The 22,794-nt window shown below is 39.4% G+C and overlaps 2 protein-coding genes across 4 annotated transcripts; both read left to right on the forward strand.

Annotated features, from left to right (window-relative positions):
- Positions 1 to 288: 288 nt before the first annotated feature.
- LOC147864561 (dynein regulatory complex subunit 3-like) lies at positions 289 to 7,030 on the forward strand. Of its 2 annotated transcripts, none has more exons than XM_087320485.1 (14): positions 289 to 436; positions 719 to 761; positions 1,638 to 1,754; positions 2,050 to 2,216; positions 2,304 to 2,369; positions 3,437 to 3,517; positions 3,601 to 3,720; positions 4,951 to 5,057; positions 5,142 to 5,316; positions 5,490 to 5,615; positions 5,695 to 5,765; positions 6,007 to 6,133; positions 6,224 to 6,301; positions 6,683 to 7,030. In XM_087320485.1, the coding sequence occupies exons 1-14, from the start codon at positions 389 to 391 to the stop codon at positions 6,857 to 6,859; spliced, it is 1,503 nt and encodes a 500-aa protein (XP_087176611.1). In that variant the 5' UTR covers positions 289 to 388; the 3' UTR covers positions 6,860 to 7,030. The 2 variants fall into 2 exon arrangements, with proteins under 2 accessions (XP_087176611.1, XP_087176609.1); XM_087320483.1 differs by having other exon boundaries at positions 719 to 806; positions 6,683 to 7,025.
- A 1,808-nt stretch (positions 7,031 to 8,838) lies between these two features.
- DPMS3 (dolichol-phosphate mannosyltransferase-like protein) lies at positions 8,839 to 14,966 on the forward strand. Of its 2 annotated transcripts, none has more exons than XM_087319169.1 (4): positions 8,839 to 8,967; positions 9,436 to 9,559; positions 14,295 to 14,402; positions 14,696 to 14,966. In XM_087319169.1, exons 2-4 carry the CDS (start codon positions 9,452 to 9,454, stop codon positions 14,783 to 14,785), a joined length of 306 nt encoding a protein of 101 aa, XP_087175295.1. In that variant the 5' UTR covers positions 8,839 to 8,967; positions 9,436 to 9,451; the 3' UTR covers positions 14,786 to 14,966. The 2 variants fall into 2 exon arrangements, with proteins under 2 accessions (XP_087175295.1, XP_087175296.1); XM_087319170.1 differs by having other exon boundaries at positions 8,848 to 8,967; positions 14,732 to 14,966.
- Positions 14,967 to 22,794: the final 7,828 nt, after the last annotated feature.

A 22,794-nucleotide genomic window follows, 5' to 3' on the forward strand; every position in this document is an offset into this window, starting at 1 on the left:
TGTATCATAATAAATGATCTAGCTAGCATTCTTCTGAACATATAATTATTCAAAAGATTATATATGATAAAAATATGCATAAATGTTCATATATGTGAATGTAATGTCATATGGTTTGTAGCCAAAGAATTGGATATAAAAGAGGTGTTGCATTCATGCTTTATAATTTATCTCTTATGCGATGTTGAGTTGTTGTTCTCGTATATAAAAACAAATAAGAATGATGTGAATGAAGAGGAAAATGTTGCTGCAGTTATTTCAAGAATGGTTGTGCGTGATTTTTTGCAGTTTCTTTCTGCAGACATAATATTTTCTTCTCATGTGGCTGAATGGAAGCCGCCCTTATGGATCCAATGTGAACTCACTTTAAGTGTTGTAAGGCTATGTGATGATGGTGACAACTATTACCAATGAGTTGCTTCGGACATGTATTCAGGTTGAAACATTTTGCATATTTCGTGATTAAGAAAGAGATTGGTTGTGATCATCATTATGATAATTGAAATGCATGTTGGTAAGTAGTTTGAAATGAACAAGAAACTGGGCTTTATTCGATGCAAATGTCATAATTGGGATTCCAACCCTTGTTTCTCCTTTCTTTGCTGGAATTTTGCCTTTCTGCAAAATTAATGTTGATTTTGCAAATGCACATGCCCAACTTAAAACCGTATCATTTAAATAAATAGTGACCACCTTTTCTTGCATTTTTGAAATTCAGCTGGATGTTGGATCCACAGAACGTCTGGATGAGCGGAAACATGGTATGCCCTTGAAGAATGTCATTCACTTAAACTTCTCTTACAGAGGTTGGTTACATCGTGTGATTTTGAAATTTGAATTACTATTGGATCATCGCTAATATAATTGTGTTTATAATAAGTCAAAAGAAGTTTTGTAACATTGGTACACTGACCAGTAATCATGACTGGAACCGATTCTAAGTGTAAAATCAACTCATTGATTGATGAAAGTGGGCAATTAAAAAACAATTGAGATGAATGTAGTATAAACATTCAGACTTTATATATTCCATAGTCACCAAAAAACATGTGAGACCTGCTTTAAAATGAGAAATGCTGAATGGTTGAGATGCGACCTTTATAAATGTGGGTGGACCATCATGGTGAAACTTGATTGGTACCATACATGGAGTTCCGTCTCTCATGGAAGACATAAGTAGAACTTTTTTCTTTTCTTTTTGTATTAGGTCTTCATCCTAGTAGTAAGACAAATTTTATTATCCCAGGCATCTGGCCCCAGTCTCACTATATGCACTACTTTACTGGATGCTACTGTGGAATGTAGTGTTGAATGTATCTCTTCCTGTTCTCCGCCGGACAACATTGCCAACTGAGCTGCAACAGTGTGGGCTCTCTTCTTTTTCTCTTTCTCTTTCCTCATACACAAACTCTTCTCTCTCACACTTTGAAGGGAACGGAGAGAAGGAACCTTTTGACAACCATCTGACTAGGATCTTTATGAATTGTTTTGTACTTTCTTCAAATTTGGGGTGGCCTTTTGTGCAATACAAAGGAGAAAATTTCTATTTGACAGTTGACTATTGAAGTGAAGGAACTCACTAAAAGCTGATAGCTTGTAAGAATCTAACTTTTACAGTTTTTTGGTATTGTTTGCAGGGCTTCGAGAAATCAATTATTTGGATGGACTTGAGAGCTTGTCAAAGCTTTATTTGGACAACAATAGGATATTTCGAATTGAGAATCTGTCACACTTACACAACTTAACTGTCTTAGGTATATTGTTTATTGAATAAGAATAGGTATACAAAATATGGAGTTTTCTTTCAACGTAGATACTAGAGAGTAAAACATAATTTTGCTAATTTTCGTGATAATAGCTCAGTGATTTTGACTGCATTCTCAGGTTTGATAAACATAAATATTATTTGTGCTTTTACTTGTTAGTTAGCTTTTGATATTATGTTTTAAAGAAAACTATGCTTCAGTTGGAGTCTGTTGTGCTGTGAATGAGGTTTAACATTGTCAAAAGGATAGGCATTTTCTCTAAATCGTGTCTTTTATTTTGCAGACTTATCTTTCAATAAGATAAAAAAGATTGAGGGTCTTGAATGCTTGATTAACCTTGATGACCTTTCATTATACTGCAATGAAATAGAACATCTAGAGGGTATTCAATCATTACAGAATCTTACTTCATTATCAATTGGGAAAAATCTTCTTCAAGGTTTAGAGGAGGTTTGAAAATAGTTTGCTTAATGTTTTTGTTTAACTGAATTATCAAACTTCATCTTTTTACTCAGTTTTTGGAAGGGTCATGTACAGGTATTATACCTGCGGCAGCTAAAAAGTTTGCGGTTATTGACCCTAGAAGGGAATCCACTTTGCAATGTGAGCAAAAACTTTTGTTTATATACATTTGCTCGAGCATAGTGATCATAAAATATATATAGCGTAATTGTTTCTGGAAAGCTCTCAGAAAAAAACCATCCAAAGCGGATGTAGGTTAATCATAGGGTTAATGATTCGAGCTCCCCATGTCTCATCTCATTCTCTAATTATTAGATTGAACTTTGTGTTCTCAGCTAGAGATTTAATCATTCCCTAATAGCATCAGATTTCTTCTATATTGTTAGTGATCAAAATTTGGAGTTAATTTGATCATTATTGATCAAACTCTTTTGTTAGAGTTATGATCTAATGTAAGCATATGATAAGGATAAAAGATATCAGAAATAAGAAAGGTGAGAGAAAAAGAAGGGTGTCGATCCACCCGACCACCCCCGATTGAAGGGATTGAGACGAACTCGAGCCTCAATCTGCGTCCCATACCACCGCCGTGGCGTCGAGTCGTACCTGGTGCTGGCGCGCTCGCTACAAGAGTTGACCCACCACAAGAACAGAGTCTCGACGTAGTCAAGAGATGATGAAATGAGGGTAGCTAGGCCTCATATTTATTGTGAGACCCAAGGCCCCTAGGCAAGTTCACACTTGGCCTAATGGGTTGTCTCAATCCCGAGGATTAAAAGTAATCCTCCCCTTCTTTACACTCTCGTTTAACCCTCACACTTATCCACGTGTATAGAATACTACGGTAAATTCTCACCACAGGATATTATATGGTAATGCCCGTAACATCTTTCTTGCAAAACCTTTCTCGTCTTTTTCTCTCTGGTCACATGCATGAATGAGTTGTGCTTCTAATTATGGTGGAGTGCATTCTAGTGTAAATTTCAACCGCGGCACCATGTTCTCTCCCTGACTCCGACATGTTAAAACAGTTCCCCGCTAAAAAAGACTCACATGATAGGCTCAATAAATAAATAAAAAGTTTCAGGAGGTTTTAAACCAAATAATACATTATTGAGCTATAAGGGTTGGAAATGTTGTTGAAGGCCTCCTTTCAATGATTTCTCTGTGATCAATTTATGTTATATATTTTGTTTGTTTTAAGGCAGGAGGTTGAATACAGAACATATGTCATTGGGCATCTTAGGGATTTGCGATTTCTTGATCATAGGATTGTAGAAGAAGGACCAGTAAGTGCCGTTTTTGTCAATATCTTATATCAAACTGGTAAGTAAGATTCATGGAGTGTTTTTCTTTTTCTTTCAATGGCTAGTTGATGGCAGCACGGGAACAATACCAAGATGAACTTCTAGAAATCAAACAAAAAGAAGAAGAGGAGGATAAAGTTCTTAAAGATTCTCAATTAAAAGCTGTCCAGAAAGAGCTACATAGAGTAAGCTTCTGTAGCTAATGCTGTTGAGATATATTTAATTTAATTTAAAAGAGACTATTAATCGCAAATTATTTTCTCTATAGTAAGGATCTGCAATGGTTTCCTTTTTTTATATTGTGCAATCTGAACTTTCCACTTTTTGTTCTCAAAGTGTTCCATAAGGATTCTGTATAATAAGGATCCACAATGCCTTCCTTTTATATATGCGACAGTACGACACTTGCTTCCTCTTGTTCCCAAAGCATTCAATATGACTATATTCTTAGTGCTGTAATTCAAAGACAATGTCGAAACATGACATCAAAAGAGGAAAAAGTCACTGTCAAAGGATGGAGGAGGATACCCTGATAAAAATAGGAACGAGCAAGAATATTGTGGCAATCTATCATTAGGTCAGCCATATCACTATTAGCATCCAGGTCATTAGTACCTCACATGCACTCCAAGATTTTTTATTATTCTTTTCTAGCTCTAGGCATAGATATGAGATGCATATACAAGAAATCTCACATGGCCCAACATCCAATGTTCCATTTTTTGCAGTCCACACACAGTTTTACTTTCTATTGAAGCACTTCTTGTCACCAATTCTCATATCTGAAACCTCTATGTATTTGATACCTTACCAATCTACCCATGTTTATTCTGAATGAATGTTTTCTATGGGACTTGTGATGATGTAGAAAAAAATACAAAAAATCATGGGGCATACGTTATCACTGCCAAACTGGGAGGAAATAACTGCACATGGAGTCATATAGTGAACTAATCAAGACATTCAATTAAACTGATACTTGAGAGATCTATTTCCATCTATCGAAGTACTTATGAAGTCGTTAGAAGCTCGTTTGTAGGGAATTAGTCTCCAATAGATTAACTAGACAGTGCCAATTCATATGGCACAGACGACTCTGTCAATAGACAACCAACCGTTGTGTCATAGAAGTGGAACTTTTAAAGGCCATGTCAGTAACCAATCAATTAATTCACCCATGCCACCAGAAGTTGAAATGCTGGTTTCTGCTGGTTGGACAGAGGATGAGAGGAGACATCTTGGTAGTTGCAGGAAGTTCCTCAGACTGTAGGGCTTATTAAATGGGTGTTGGCTTGCAGAACTTATTGTAGTTGGAACTTAAAACTGTTTTCCCAGTTTTATATTAAATAATCTTTAATTGATTAAATTGAAAGAAACATTGTAATTATTCTCTTATTACAACCCATCTTTGGCAGGAAGCAAATCTAAGTCTTGTGGATGAGCTGTTTGATTCCATGCTTTTGGAGGACCCTGAGTATTCGAAGATGAAAGAAGTTCCTGGTCTTCTTGAGGCCCTTGACGAGTAATCTTTTCAAACAATGTGCATAACTACTGTTTAAGATGGCAAAACTTAACAACTTTATTTGTCTGTACTCCAAAATTTAAGGTATCGACAGAAAAGTGATAGTAACAATGAAGAAGTGATTGGATTAACAATCGAGCAACATGAAAAGAAGCAGCAAGAGCTGAAATTGTGGAAATCGAGTATGGATCTGGTGTTGGATAGAAGAGACAAAGAATCTCTATCAATTCAGAACTCGTATAATAAATTAAAGAAGAAGGTGCAGCTCTAACAGGAAATGGCTTTTACTTTCATTATTGCATCAGATGGATATCATGTTTGGTACATTGATTGTTTGTGCATTCAGTTTGATGCTTCATGTATTTGTTGTGTGTTCTCTTTCAGATTGACTGTGGTTATTGACAAATTTTGGTCAAATAATGGATTTTGAAGGTTCTTCTTGAAATTGAAAAAGATCCTTCAAATAGAGAAGTTAAGTTAAGAGACCTACTCAGGAAGAATGAAAAATTGAAAGAATCTCTTCTAGAGATTGAGATGCAGACTGTTGGTGAGATAGAGGTATCTTTCTCTCCCTCTAAATGGTATTGCTACAGTATAGACTAGCATAGAATTTCGCAACTTAAGAAAATCTCAACAGGACCTGTGGTCAACATTTGATGGAAATTATGCGGTGCTTAAAGAGAACTGCAAGCAAAACTTTCAGAGCTAATATCCTTTTGATTTTACTTTCAGGTTTGAAATTATTATTGTTTTTGCCTAATTCATTACTACAGTAGGACCACATTTCATCTCGACATATGAGGACTCCTAAAATATTGAATAAAAGCATTTAAGACAAGGAAGTATGTGCATAGCACAATGTGATTCACCGCCTCCTTCTCGTGGATGAATGTATTGATGGTAGATGATATAAAGGGTATATTGTATGTTATCCTTGACTTGAAAATACTTTTGCGACCATGAGGATGCATGAAAATAAGTTCTCGGAATCTGTTGCAATACAAGCAATTGTAGTAATGGAGCAGTTTTCCATGAATGATTCCTATGATGACATCGAAGATGATGATGCAAGATTGGTACTATAATCTTTCAACACCATTTTAGCAACTCTTTACAGGTGATAGCTGAAAACTGAAATGCTGTCCATGTCTTTTTCTTCTCTTCAGTTGATACATGACAAAGACCTCATGAACAACTCTATACAAGCTTCTCATGATGCTCACACACTGAAGATAGATATTTCGGTATGCATTCATTTTCATTACTAAACATGTAAATATTGCTTATCATTGATGGTTGAGCATTCTATTTGGCACTAAGCTATTTATATATTGACTTTTCAAGATGTTCATAATTAATTGTATACATACAAAGAACAACTTAGCACCTTTTCAATATTCTTGTAATGTTTATAGTAAAAGATGTGTGAAGATATTGATTTTCACATACTTGGGCCTAATGTTATGCAATTATTTACACGCCCTTCTACTAGGAATTCTATTTAGAGCCATGTGCTTAATATGATATCTTACTTTCCTGGGAAATCCCATTTGATTGCTTCAATTTTCATTCAAATTGAAAAGAAATATAATGCTTGAATATGACTATTGCTGTTGATTTTGCAGGAGGATAAAACTTTGCGTAATGAAGATGAGATACACAAGGCTATTTATGATACATTCCTAAAACAAGAGGTTAGACGAAATAGGGAGAGAGTCGAAGAGATAATATTCATTACAAGTAATAATGAAAAGGAGATTAACAATAAATTGTACATTGAAGAAGATGAGGAGGAGGATTGATGGCTCAGCCAAGCAATTTCCATATATAACCTATAATCTCATTGTAGAAACAAAGATTGTCTCTCAAATTCTTCGTAGTATTGTTAATCTCTGTTCAACATGTGCTGTTATCAAATAAGAAATTCATTTTCCTTAGATCCAATGACACTATTTAGTATGAGGAACACGCGAGAGAAGAGGAGAATAATAATTCATCATTGGATAATGATCAGGAACAATCACATTAATGGACATCATCTATAGTTTTGTCATGATTAATTTGACAATTATAAATCATTTCCAAATTATGTATTTTTGTAATTAATGACAAATTAATTAAATCTCCTCCCCCACTAAATTTTTTCATCTGCCATTTTTGTGCGAACAAGAGTGGGAGAGCGAATGAGTTGGAGAGTGAGAAATAACTTGAAGTGCGAGTTTTAGGGAGCTAAAGTGTGAGCATTGTTGTGAGGTCATGCATGTGGGTGAAATGTGAGCAGGACCGATGGGGACATTAACCTAGTAAAATCGGATTAGCTTGACTTGGTGACTTCATATGTCCTAGATAGGTTTTAATAATATATGATATATCAATTTGTGTGTGTGAGTGCATATGTGTGAAATTTTATGTTTAAGTGTATGGGTACATGTTTATATGTGTGGGTTAAAACATGTATTAGCATATAAGTGTAATTAATGTATTTGTCTTAGATATATGTGCAAATGCTTATGTATATATGTATATGTATGTTAGTGTGCAAGGGGATGTAAGTGAAAATTGAGCAAATGTACTTAAATATGTGTATATCTATGTATTTTCGGATGTGCATGTACTCCAAATATGGTTTTATAATATTGTTGGCCCCATTTCATATTCTCGAATATTGCGAATATCACATGTGGAGAATATCACGCATGTATCAACCTATGGTCTCATATTCTTGAATATCACATATGGAGAATATCACGCATGTGTCAACCAAAGGTCTCAACATAAGTCAAGCATCTCTTGGCAAGAAGGTAGTTGGCCTCTTTATATAGGCAAAAACCATACGCCATGTGTTTACACTTGGCCAATTTGAAGTAGTCAAGTGATAACACACTTAATAGTTATCCCACATTGTTGAATTGAATATTACAATTCAAACTCTCGTTCATTTCAGAATTAAGCCACACGTACTCATCATGAGTTTAGGGAAAACTATGGAAAACCTATCTAATGATCAATTATGGTTATGCACGTAACATATTCCCTCACTTTAAAAGATTGCACTCTTGCAATAACTATTTGAGGGAAGTGTGTTTTGATGTGCTTTGGCAACTAAAAGATTGATCAATTAGGCAAATAAACCAACATGTTTAAGAACTCTAAAAAATCTACGAACTCATGGAGCTAATTTAGCACACGTGCCTAGACACAAAGTCTTACAAGTTTAAAACTATACATAGAGATACCAACTATCTAGGGTTATGTAGATGAGGTTGCCAATGTTTGTTGGCATAAAATCATGCTCTCTATCGAGGAGTAGTAACTTTTCTCTTGCAATATGCACATCCCTTAAATAGTTTATATCCCTTAACTGGAAATCTCTATCGCTCATATTTGTTAATAACTTGAAAATGGTCACATTTAGGCACATTATAAATATATCAAGTGAAAAGAAATCAGTAGAGATGAATGATAACAAGTATATGGCGTATTTCAATATGCCTTAGTAAGAGTGCAAAATGGAGTCATGTTTTTGACCTTAGACAAATTTGGAACACAAACGCGGAGTCGGCAATGTCTCTGGTCAAGGCAGGACTAATTGGCGGTTTGGCACGGCTCCGTTCAAGCTTGAACCTGGTTTACCGGATTAAGATCGGATAAGTTTAGTCCGGCTTGAGCCGTGCCAAACCGGCTCGAACCAGTTAAGGCGGTAGTTCTATTAGAAATTAGAATAAAACTAGAAGCGTTAGACGGTTAGGACTTGAGCCGGAGCCTGCACTGCAGTCTGCACACGCCTTCTGTCGAGATCGGAGCATCAGCACCTCCTTCTGTGGAGATCGGAGCACGCCTTCTGAATGAGTGACGCCTCCTGAATCCTGAGCCCGGGCCACTAAGCAACGAACACTTTTTTCAATTCAGAGTAAGTACACCTGCGTTATGTTACATGACCACTTTTCATGTTTCTTCAAGTAATACAACTGAAGCTGTGAAGAGATACGAATTGATTTTCGAAGAATCTTTAGAAGACCCTGATTTTTATCCTGTGAGGCATCTTACATAAGATGCTGACACCAAGTTTAGAACGGGGAAAATAGCAATGAACTTTTGTTTTTTGCACCATGTGTGAGGATGATTGTTCACTATATTTAGTGATTGTGGTACTGAATTTTAAAAGCAATCAAAATCCTTTTATCTTCTTCCAAAAAGGCAGATCTAGAATTTATAAACCATTGCAATTTAATAAATTATGAACTAAAGCTTGATTTTATGTGGCACTGCGATTTAACAGGATTCAAGATTCGCTCTTGCTGATGCTCTTTAAACATTGTGGGAGGTGACTTTCATGTGTTTTTTCTGCCTTACCGTTCATTAATTGTGTGAAGAGCAGATTTCAAAAAGGCCACATGAAACATATTTGGAGGCTTGGGACCATTGCCCTCGTCGCTCTCTCTGTGTGGATTGCTCTTCTAAACCAACAACAATCTCCACATACGAGAGACACCATTCTTTTGGTAAGTTTCTGATCTGATCATGGATTTTAGCTATGTAGTCATGGCCCCAACGTGAGTTTTAGGCTCTGCTTATGATCCCAACATCAATTTTTACATTATCTAGAAACAATTAGGTTAGATGAGAATTATATAGGTATCTATTAACAATTTACTAATATAGAGATGTGTTTTTGTATATCATTGTGTCTCTATCAAATAGTTGTGTTTATTCAACCCTTTATCAGCACGCGTGATGTCCTTGCTCTTGAAAGCTGCTGATCTATCTTGTTGAATGCAGAACTAGCTTCAGTCTCTAGGATGTATGGTAATTGCAGGTTAAACGCTTTCAGAATGAGCGCACAATTTCTTTAGTTGATTAAACTCTTGTTTCCTAGCAACAGTCCAATCGTAGATCACATTGGATTTCAACAAATCTGTCAAAGGCTTGGGTAGGGATGCTTGTATTTGGATGAATTTTAGATCAAACCTAAGAAGCCCTAAAAATATCTCAACTCAGACACTTTACTTGTTGCTAACCTACTTAGAATCTGAGAGATCTTTGTTGAAGGATCCATCTTCAATCCCTCAATGGAGAATGTAAAGTATGCTGACTCTCGTAGAGTCAAAATGTGGAGAAGTGTAGTGTTTGTAAGAATGGATGTTTGAGCAAGAAAGAAAGAAAGATATATTAATGTCTTTTAAGAGGCCAAAATGGCGTATAAGACCAAACAAGAGATTACATCTTAAGCGTTGTCTCGTCTTTGAGACCAACAAATCAAAATAAAATAAATGTTACTAAGTAAACATAAAAGTAAAGAATAGAAGGAATCAATGGAAAAACACGTAGGAAGGGGATTGGAGGTTATGCACCGAAGAGAAAACTATATTAATCTATTAAAAATCATCTGCAAATATAATGGGCCAAGTAGGCTTTATATACAGGTCCTCAAGGGACTACCTCGTTGAATGTGGTTGGTGGAGTCTAGTCATAGAATCCACTGGAGTACAATTCTATCATAAGAATATCTAATATTCTTTGACCATATCTACACTTCACAACTAACTAGATGTCATAATCTAGTCTTTGTATAACTAGATAGTTCACACGGATTACAATAAGATGTGCTCTCACACTTTTTCACACATCATGCTTTTCTCCATAAGCACATGTGCACACAAGTTGAGCTTGATTCTCAACAGAGAACATTGAAGGATGTTAATCAACAACCTCCTTGTAGGCAAAGTTTTTTTATCATTGATGTATGTGATGTGTATCTTTAAAACTCCAAACACTACACATGTATGAGTGACATATTTGTCTAGAGTTTTCTTGGAGAAGTTTGATGGCAGAAGAAGTTCGATGCATTTATGCTCAAACATGGGTTCAAAAGAAGCAATGCATACCTCTGTTTTTACACTAAAAAAGATGAAGATGGCAGCCCAATAATTCTTGAATTGTCTGTAGATGATATGCTGCTGACAGGGAAGAAAAGGAGAACTCTGAATGCTCTAAAACAGCAGCTGCACTCTACATTCTCAATGAAAGACCTTGGGGGAAGGTGAGCATATTCTTGGTATGCAAATAAAAAGAGATTGGCAGCAGTATACTTTGCATTTATCCCAAGAAAAGTACATTGAAAAAGTGCTGAACAGATTTAATGCGGCTGATGCCAAGCCTCTTGGCATCCACATGTTAGGCTTTCCAAGGATGATTGTTCCAAAGATGATGATGCAACCAATTACATGAAGAATGTTCCATATGCATTGTGGTTCACTTATGCAATTGTTGCAACCACATGTTAGGCTTTCCAAGGATGATTGTTCCAAAGATGATGATGCGGCCAATTACATGAAGAATGTTCCATATGCATTGTGGTTCACATATGTATTCTATGGTTGCCACTTGGCCAAACATTGCTCATGCAATCGGAGTTGTCAGTAGGTTCATGGCTAATCCTGGTAGGGCTCATTGGGAGGCAATCAAATCTAACTTCAGATGATTGTTCCAAGGATGATGATGCAGCCAATTACATGAAGAGTGTTCCATATGCATTGTGGATCACTTACGTATACTATGGTTGCCACTTGGCCAAACATTGCTCATGCAGTCGGAGTTGTTAGTAGGTTCATGGCTAATCCTGGTAGGGCTCATTGGGAGGCAATCAAATCTATCTTGAGATATTTAAAAGGGACCAAAGGTAAATGCCTATGTTATGGAAAGTGTCCCTAAGAATTAAAAGGATTTTGTGATTCAGACATGGTAGGTGATGTGCATACACCCAAGTCCACAAGTGGCTATGTATACACCCTTGTAGATGGAGCTATTTCATGGCGCTCTAGACTTCTAAAGATAGTTGCACTATCTACTACAGAGGCTGAATATATTTCAGCTACAAAGGCTTCCAAAGAAGCCATTTGGTTAGCCTGCTTGCGCAATGAGTTTGGGATGCGTGAGTGATAGCCAGAGTGCCATATGTTTGGCAAAGAATGTAATTTTTCATGCTCGCACAAAGCATATTGATGTGAGATATGACTTCATTAGAGAGGTGCTAGAGGATGGCCTAATCACTTTGATCAAGGTCAATACTTTACATAATCCTGCAGATGCTCTCTCAAAGTGTCTACCCAAGGCACACCATCAGCTATGTGTACAAATGGTTGGGGTTACTTAGCTTAAAGGAGCCTCCTTGGTCCTTTAAGTGGGAGATTGTTGGGGATGAAGGCCCCAAGGACTTCCCTTTTGTGTATATTTTGAGTGTACCGTATGAAAGCTACCATCACTATATTTTTGGCCCCAATTTGGGGGGTTATAGGCTTTTACGTTATCTTTATAACTTTCGGTTATTGGTCGTGTGTGAACGTGTGAAATTGACCTAAAAGTTACTTATCAATGAGAATTGGTCCCAAATCTCACATAATGAGATAGGGACTTATAGCGGCCAGGGTTTCCTCCATTTTTCTCCACAGTTTTCTCTACTCTCTCCTCACACAACAACCCACTCCCTTGGTGTTTTGGAGCAGCTGACCATACCATCCCATCTTTCTTTCAAAAGCTCCTTTTGAGTGCTTTCTGGACATATCTTTACTGTATTTTTTACCCCAGTTTGGGAGGTATAGGCATTGACATTATCTTTATAATTTTTTATCACGGGCCGTGTGTGAACATGCCCAAATGGCCTAAAAGTTACTTATCAATAAGAATTGGTCCCAAATCTCTCATAATGAGATTGGGACTTTTAGTGGCTAGGGTTTCCTCTTTATTTTTTGCACAATTTTCTCTACTTTCTCTCTCATATACATCAGCCCACTCCTTTTGTGTTTGGTGCAACTGACCATGCCATCACATCTCCTTCAAGCTAGTATACATCATCCACGAAGCCGATACCAAAGTCACCGAATACCGTACAAAACACTTCATTCATTAATATAACAAATGGAGACCAAATTCATATTTCAAACCTCTTCACAAATGTGCATTTACTGATACCCACTTTTCAAGTCAATTTTACTAAATATTCTAGCATTACCAATAACATCAAGTAATTCATCAGCATGGGGCATATGATCAAGATGTTTTAACTGTGATTTTATTAAAAGCATGGTAATCATTACTCGTACAGTAAGTATCATCCATCTTCTTAACTAGAATTATATGGGAAGCAAAAGGAGAATTACGAGCTCTAATGATCTCTTTCTTAAGGTACTCAAAAGTCTGTCTTGCCACTTCCCTCGCTTCTAACATGCTCATCCAATGCGGCCTTTTGTTGACCAAACTAACTCTTGGAGTAATGTCATGTTAGTTCCCATAGGGGATGGCTGAGAAATTGAGTCTCACATTCTGACTTTAGAGGAGTGACAGTGACACGAAAAGCCACCTCTAGTCTTCTAGATTAACTGTCGCCCGAGGCTCAAAGGGGATATTGTTAGAAATATTGAGAATCGATTAGATAGGTATATATGAAAACAAAACTTCTATTACATATGAGAGTAGCTCACAATGGTAGTTCACCCATGCGCTCACACCTTGGAGCTTAGATGGAATTTGGACCACCCCACAACAAAATTAGTGGGGACTGATGATCAATACACCATTGTGTAAGAGAGTGGATTATATTCTCTGTTTGGTCTGAGTGTAACATTAAATGTGCATGGCAGTTGATAGTAGTGGAGATATTCCTTTTCTGTCAACTGACTTGTCATTTAATATGATCCAACTCTCTAGATACAGGCTAGTGCTAGATAGTACTTATCTTGAAGTGAATGGCACATACTTCAAGACTAAGTACATTGTAACTTGCCCACAAAATATTCTAGTTGACTTGGGAGCACTGAGGTTGTCTACAGTTATATTGGTTTTGGTTTTGTTAAAATTTAAGAGGACACGTTATGGAATGGGGAAGTCTATAACGAAAGATAAATTCTATGGTAAATGAAAGTAATGCAATTGTGCAAATCAAGACAATCATGGACAGGGTTATTTGCCCATGGTTTGGCTTGGGAGCACTGAGGCTGTCTACAGTAACAATGATTTTGGTTATTTTAATAGTTGAGAGGACATGGTAGGGAGTGGTGAGGTATATGATGAAAGATAAGTTCTATGGTAACGAAAAGTTATAATGCAATTACAGAATGTACCATAAAATCAGGAACATACGCAAAGATAAAACTAGTGATTTATATACAAAAGATGCAGCTCTATAAATCTCAGTTGGTAATTTGAAATGATCAATTACTGGCTTTCTGTGGTTTCTTACAGCTCCCATTGTATGCGGTGTTTGCACTGGGATGCTATGGATTGGCTATGGTTGGCTATGGCTTGATGGTATTTCCAACATGTCCACATGAAGCTGATTTATTAAAGAAGGTAAAAGTGCTATCATAAGTAAATTCTTATTATTAACTCCAGGCTTTCGTACTGATGGTTTGAAACTCATTTTTTGTGGAAAGGTTCTGAATTTATTTAAATGATTTATTCATAGATATTTCAATCTTTTATGGTTTTGATTTCAAAACGTGTAAGGAATGTAAATGTAGAGATGTCTATACTTTCCGCTTAAATTACAGATTATTTTTTAATAATGCACTGTGCAAACAAATCACTTACATTTATTTTTTCATAACATTACCTTCCGCTTACTGTTTTGGTGTGTTTCTTAGATTGTGCTTTATTTGTGGTCTTCATTGTTATTGAAGGATGTAACAGAGGCAAAGAAATTTTTGGAAGCTAATGGAATTGATGTTTCATAATATCACCAACCAACTATATACGAAGATATAATATTTTATTCTAAGGGCAACAAATCATTTGTTATAGATGTTCATGATGTATGGTGATTCTCTTAAGAAAATCTTGACACAAACTGTCATTGATTTAAACCCTCTTTACAAAGATGGAATTTAATTACAAAATTCAGCCATTGAATTTATCTATGAATGTCAACTCGTTTTTGCCTTGTGTCATGATTAATGATAATGGATTGGATTGGTTTGTAACTAAATTGGAAAGATAAATATCAAATAAGTTGTACAATCTTTTGGCACGCTTTATTTTATATTTGTGATGATGTTATATTGTTGGAATAAGCTCACAATCAAGCTACTTAACACGGTGCTTCAAACTATCAATTGCAATTCCCCATTACGCACTAACTATTCTCTTTTGCTTCAATCTCACTTTGGTTCTCTTATGCAACAAATTTTAGTGTGTTCACTATGATTGAATACAAGGGATTAGAGGCATGAGAGATAACTTAATAAAACATTAAGATTGGTCTTCACATGGATCATATGTATGGGATATGTAATGCCCAACGACAATGGGGTCTTCTTCTATTGTTCTTGTAAATTCCCTCTAGGTATAATACATTATTGATAGTTGCGCGTTAGACAAGGAGCTTTTGGATATCTAGAGTTGATTGCAATGTCAAATTTATCATTACACTAAGATGCAACAACTAAAATATGAGTTTATAGATAATCAATGTTAATCTCATTTGGTTTTCCAATCATTGCAATTTGCCTATACTCAATCTAATGTGGTACATGTAAAGGTATGAATTTATAGTGGATTTGATTATAATAATTGCAATATTTGTTCAATACCTCAAGGAGTTGATTGGCCTAAAATTTCTTATGATAAATGAGGTGATTAGAGCATTCCATGAATTTTATGATATGGTTGGATGTATTGTGTAGATTCCCTAAAGGATGAGGTAAACACTCAATCTAATGTGGTACATGTGAAGGTATGAATTTATATTGGATTTAGTTACAATAATTGCAATATTTGTTCAATACCTCAAGGAGTTGATTGGCCTACAATTTCTTATGATAAATGAGGTGATTAGAGCACTCCATGAATTTTATGATGTGGTTAGATGTATTGTTTAGATTCCCCAAAGGATGACGTAAACATAGTTTATAAGGCATACTCCTAGTTAGCAATGGGCCCGGTTTCGGCTCAAACCGAACCAAACCAAAAAACTGTGGCTTAACGGTTTATAGGTTCAATGATAACTAAACAATTTGGTTTGGTTTCAAATGTTACTAATCGGTTTTGGTTCGGTTCGGTTTTGAATTAACCGGTTTAACGGTTTAACGGCTTATCGGTTACTTTTTATGTGGTTCGGTTTAAAGATTTAAAGGTTTATAGGTTTATAGGTTAAAAAATACACATAAATATTTTCTATAAGCTATAACTTTCAACTTTTAATTTTAAACTCTTGTTTTAACTTATTAAATTTTATATGTATTATATGTAGAGTCTCTTTTTCATTTATGATGATCAATTATGATAAGTATGATGATCAAATTTATGATTAGTATGATGACCAAAATTATGATTAGTATGATGACAAATTTTATAATAAGTATGATGACACAATTTATAATAAGTATGATGACAAAATTTATGATGAGTATGATGACAAATTTTATGATGATTGTCTCACACAAATTTATAATAAGTATAATGATTAATATCAATAAAAAATGGTTTGGTTTGGTTTGGTTTTAATTTATGATAAACTAGTTTGGTTTGGTTTTAAATTTTTCGTAAACGGTTTGGTTTTTTCCTATGCTTTAAACGGTTTGGTTTAACGGTTCGTCTCTAAACGGTTCGGTTTAAATGGCTTCATAAATTTTAAAACAGTTTGGTTCGGTTTTTTTTATTAATAAATGGTTTGGTTTGGTTTGGTTTCAAGGCCAAGAAACCGAACCGGGCCCATCGCTACTCCTAGTGATAAGAGCCCTAATTGGGATAACATGTGATTGTTTTGCATATCGCATGGTAATGTAATGGGTTGATTCCCTATGCTTTTGAAGCTCGAGGAACATGTGACCAAATTGTCATGGGTCAACCTTCTCCATCATTTGTCAAATGGTGGTGGACAGTTTGTTGAAGGCGATGTACCTCTTTGTAATGTGGTTGAAAGATGGGCACCTAACCATAAAATGTTCCTTGCTTGGATCCTTCCTTCACATGATTTGTGAAGGCTTTCAACTTTAGGTCTATAAAGTGCTCATCTTGCCTTGATCTTCACTTTTTGTGGGAGGAAATTGTTACAAAATATAATGTCATGTTCTTAGATTTATCAACCCTACGAGGCTTAATATTTCCAACATAGAAAACTAGTCATAGGCCAAATGTATAAAATGACATGGCTAAATATTATAATTTGTTGGGAACCAACCTTCAGTATGTGGCAATGCCTAATTTTCAATGGGTTCCTTGAGTATACTTTTATCTCATTTAAAGTAAGTTAATTTATCATTATCAAGTTGGTTCATGATAGTTGGAGGGTTTATTGATCTTCTTGAGCTCAATACAGAGGCGATCCAATTCATCCTCCTATTGGTGGATCATCTACATGTTTCCTTCTTTCACTTTGGACTAGATAGCTAAGCTAGTAGAGAAGAACCATTGGAAGCATCTAAGCAGGAAATTCTTCTCTACTCAAGTTCTTTTGCATGCTTGACACTCATCATATGGGTGGCATTGGTGAATTGGTTAACAAAACACTTTGTGAGGTTGAGGGATTCTATCATGGATGAACATGACAGATTTGGTCTTGGATGAATGTTGCAAAAGTGTGGAATAACCTACAAGATAATGCCTTAATCACCAATGAGGTGTTGAGGGTTAGGAGGGGTGATCAATGGTGGATGCAAGAGATGGGCCAATCTTGGAGAGAAAGAAAGAAAGATATATTAACATCTTCTAAGGCAAAAGATTGGCCCATGAGATGATCGGTGTACAACAAAATAGGGTATTTACCCAATCATCAAAATAAAATAAAATAAAAATAGAACTTAAGCTAAAAGAGTTCTAATAAGTTGTCAGAGAGAGAGGGTTTGGAGGGCAAGATCAATGTTGGGGGGAACTTGGTTTAGAGGGCAAAAGGTAGTGACATGACACATGATGGGATGCACAATCCCTGATTGTCAATTATGTACAATGTAGCTCCCTCTTTCCCTTATGGTAATCATTAATGGGTTTTGAACCCCCGATCATGTTGGGAGACAGGTCCCTCCGGATGGGAAGGGAGAAGAACAGTACCGACGAACAAACTCAGCTGAGGTTGTTAGGCCGAGGCCGAAACGGTATGAGGAGTACTCGGCTACGGAGAGCCGGATGATACAGACCCGGTGTGAACCGGATGAGGAGTACCAGGCTACGGAGAGCCGGATGGTGCAGGCCCGATGTGAACCGGATGAGGAGTACCCGGCTACGGAGAGCCGGATGGTGCAGGCCCGGTATGAACCGGATGAGGAGTACCCGGCTACGGAGAGCCGGATGGTGCAGGCCCGGTATGAACCGGATGAGGAGTACCCGGCTACGGAGAGCCCGATGGTGCAGGCCGGTATGAACCGGAGGAAGAGACATATTCGTAAATATGTTTCTGAGAGCCCATTGTGGCTATATTTGTAAATAGCCGAAAAGTCATATTAGTATAAATATGACTTAGGGCAAACTTTTAGTTGTCGTTGTTACTTTTCTTGTTGGTGCAAGAAGAAGAGAGAGCACGTAATAGTGTACAGAGAGAGAGAGAGAGAGAGAAAGAGGTCGTAGCCTCTGTTGTAACCGTCGCCTGTGGCGAAGAGCGAGAGTCCGAGGTCGTTGCCTCCGAGAACTCACTATTTTGTACATTCATACATAGTGACAGTTTGCAGCCTGTGGGCTGCCGTGGTTTTTCCCCCTAGTTTGGGGTTTTCCACGTAAACCTCCTGTGTAGTGTGTGTGTATCTTCCTCTCCTTTGTATCGTGTTTTATTTGGCGGCATGTTCAAGCTCACCGGCTCCAACTATTCAATGTGGAAGTCGAAGATGAGGGACATGCTCGTTGTTAAAGACCTCTGGCTGCCGGTTCAGTTCGGGGACAAGAGACCGGACAAAATCGACGCCGCGATATGGGAGGTGATGCACATGAAGACAACGGCGTACATACGGTGCTTCATCGACATGAGCCTGTACAACAACTTCAATGAAGAGAGCAAGGCTCATGAGCTCTGGGAGAAGATCGGCATAATGTTCCAAAACAAAAATGTTGTTAACCAGGTTTCGGTATTCCGGAAGCTAGTAAGGCTCCGGTACCAAGATGGCTCCAGCATGGCGGAGCACATGAATGCCTTCCAGGGGCTGATACACCAGGCAACATCTTTGGAGGTACCTCTCGCCGATGAGGTACTAGCACTACTCCTGCTCGGTTCCCTCCCGGACAGCTGGGAGACGTTGGTTGTCACTTTGGGCAACGCCGAGCCGGAAGGAAAACGGTTATCCCTAGCAAGAGTAAAGTCGAGCTTGCTAGATGAGGAGGCACGTCGGAAAGACAAAGATACGAGCTCCGACTCCAAAGCGCTCCTTACCGAATCGGAACGCAGAAGACAGAGAAACCGTAGTCCCCAGAACCGGGAGAAGTCGGGGACACGGTCAAAGTCAAGGGGGAGGCCTACTTGCTTCTATTGCGGCAAGCCGGGACACTTCCAAAAGAACTGTCGGCATTTCCGTAAAGACAAGGAAACCGACGGTACCGATTCGAAGCAAACCCCGGACCGGAACGGCAAAGACCGGAACGGTAAAGACCGGAGGGGGCCGGACCGGAAGGGAACGACGGCAATCGCGGCAAGTGAAGAAGAGTTGATGCTCATCACTGAGGAGAGTGAAATAAACCTTGCCGGCGACGAGATGACCTAGGTGGTAGACTCCGGAGCGTCGTTCCACCTTACCCCGGAGCGGAAATGCTTCTCATCCTACTCAACCGGTGACCACGGCTGTGTCCGGATGGGGAATGAAGGTACATGCCGAATTATCGGCATAGGAGATGTGTGGCTGTCAACACCAACCGGATGCAAGTTGCTGCTGAAGGATGTTCGACACGTTCCGGAGGTTCGTCTGAACCTGATATCAGCCGGTCAGCTAGATGATGAAGGCTACACGGGTAGCATCCGGAACGGGGTCATGAAGTTCAGCAAAGGGAGCCTGATTGTGGCTCGGGCCCGGAAGGTCAACACGTTGTACCTGATCAATGCCCCGTTGTGTCCGGAAGAAGTGAACGTGGCATCCGACACTACCGGTGAGCTGTGGCACAAGAGGTTGTGTCATATGAGCGAGAAGGGGATGAAGAGGCTTGCAGATGACAACCTCATTCCAGTGAAGAACGTGCACTTAGAGAAGTGCACTGATTGTCTGGCCAGTAAGCAGAACCGGACCTCCTTCCGACCAAGGCCACCGATGAGACGTAATGCACCACTGGAGTTGGTGTATACGAATGTGTGTCAAGTAGACACGAAGTCACATGCCGGAGCGCAGTACTTCGTGACTTTCATAGATGACCACAGCCGGAAGCTGTGGGCCACACCACTGAAGATGAAGGATCAGGTGCTATCTGTCTTCAAAGAGCTCCACGCGAGAGTGGAAAGAGAAACCGGTCGGAAGCTGAAGGCGGTTCGAGCATACAACGGAGGAGAATACCGGGGGCAGTTCGAGGAGTACTGCTGCTCGAAGGGGATCCGGCTCGAATTTACCGTGTCGAAAACGCCGGAACTAAACGGACTGGCCGAGAGGATGAACCGGACCATAATGGAGAGGGTCCGGAGTATGCTAGCGCATGCAAAACTACCCAAGAAGTTTTGGGCTGAGGCACTGTCGACGGCGACATATGTGATAAACAGATCACCCTCGGTACCCTTGGACGGAGACACGCCACAGAGAGTATGGACCGGTAAGGAAGTGTCCTACCGGCATCTGAGGGTGTTCGGGTGTCTCGCGTACATGCATGTTGCAAAGGACCGGAGAGGAAAGTTAGATCCAAAGACCCGGCCATGCATATTCCTCGGTTACGGTGACGATGAGTTCGGCTACCGAGTGTGGGACCCGGTCGACAAGAAGGTATTCCGGAGTCGAGATATTATCTTCATGGAGGACAAGACGCTCGCCGACTGGGAGTCAGAGAAGAAGATAATGAACTCCGAGTCGACCGGTAAGGATAGACTCTACGATGAGCAGACCCAACCGGCAAGAGACCGGTTAGCACTCGAGGAACCAGCCGGTTACGGTGAGGATACCGAACCGGCAGAAGAAGAAGTAGAGGAAGCTGAGACCGGAACCGGCCAAGACCCCGAATCGGATTCGGATGAAGAGCAAATGGAGGAGCCGGTTACCGAAGCCCGAAGACGTAGATATCCTCTCAGAGAGAGAAGGGCGCCCTGGAGATTTCTAGACGCAAAGCATGTTCTGCTAACCGATGAGGGGGAGCCGGAAAGCTTCGAAGAAGCAAAGGAAGACACCCACAGCAGAAAATGGTTAAGTGCCATGCAGGATGAGATGGATTCCCTGCATGAGAACCATACGTATGAATTGGTGGAGTTGCCGAAAGGAAAGCGGGCACTCCGAAACAAGTGGGTGTACAAGATGAAACCGGGAGATGCCGGCAACCCCCTAAGATACAAAGCCAGGATCGTGGTCAAGGGGTTCCAGCAGAAGAAGGGCGTGGACTTCGATGAGATATTTGCCCCGGTAGTAAAGATGACCTCCATCCGGACGGTGTTGAGTATAGCAGCAAGCATGGACCTCGAGGTAGAGCAGTTGGACGTGAAGACGACATTCCTCCACGACGACCTCGAAGAGGAGATCTACATGCAGCAACCGGAAGGATTTGTGGAGAAAGGGAAGGAGCACCTGGTATGCCGGTTGAAGAAGAGCCTGTACGGACTGAAGCGGGCTCCCCGGCAATGGTACTGGAAGTTCGACTCCTTCATGACCGATCAAGGGTACCACAAGACGCAGGCCGATCACTGCGTGTTTGTGAAGAAGTTCGAAGGAGGGGACTTCCTGATACTCCTCCTGTACGTGGATGACATGTTGATCGTCGGACGAGACCAAGTAAAAATACGGATGCTGAAGAAGGCTCTCAATCGGACCTTCTCAATGAAAGACTTGGGTCCGGCAAGACAAATGTTGGGGATGCACATCATCCGTAACCGGAAAGCGAAGCAATTATGGCTGTCACAGGAGAAGTACGTGACAAAGGTGCTTCACCGGTTCAACATGTCAGATGTGAAACCGGTTGGATCGACACTTCCGGCAAACTACAGGCTATCTGGCAAGCAAAGCCCGAAGACGAAAGCAGAGAAGGCGGATATGATGAAGATTCCATATGCCTCTGCCGTCGGGAGCTTGATGTACGCTATGGTGTGTACCCGACCGAATATAGGATACGCAGTCGGAGTGGTGAGCCGGTTCATGAGTAATCCCGGCAAGGAGCACTGGAACGCGGTCAAGTGGATACTCCGGTATTTGAAGGGCACTACAAATATGTGTCTCCGATTCGGCTCCGAAAAACCTCAACTGGACGGTTTCACCGATTCGGACATGTCGGCTGATGTGGATACCAGCCGGTCTACATCCGGGTATGTAATGACATATGCAGGGGGAGCTGTTTCATGGCAGTCGAGGCTGCAGAAGATGGTTGCATTGTCAACCACAGAGGCGGAGTACATGGCAGCTGTGGAAGCCGGCAAGGAAATCTTATGGATGAAGGACTTCATCGGTGAGCTCGGTATACGGCAAGAGGAATACCGACTCTATTGCGACAGTCGAAGTGCCATCCACCTTGCTAAGAATGCAGCCTACCATTCCCGGACGAAGCATATCCAGCGGAGGTATCACTGGATCCAGGAAAGAGTAGATGACCAAGAGTTCGCACTGACCACGATCCACACGGCCGAGAACGGGTCAGATATGCTGACCAAAGTGCTGAC

The sequence above is a fragment of the Azolla caroliniana genome, unplaced genomic scaffold, assembly GCF_043228905.1.
Source record: "Azolla caroliniana isolate FFs.n. ecotype wild unplaced genomic scaffold, voAzoCaro1.0.p SCAF_5, whole genome shotgun sequence".
In the NCBI taxonomy this organism is placed as follows: Eukaryota; Viridiplantae; Streptophyta; class Polypodiopsida; order Salviniales; family Salviniaceae; genus Azolla; species Azolla caroliniana.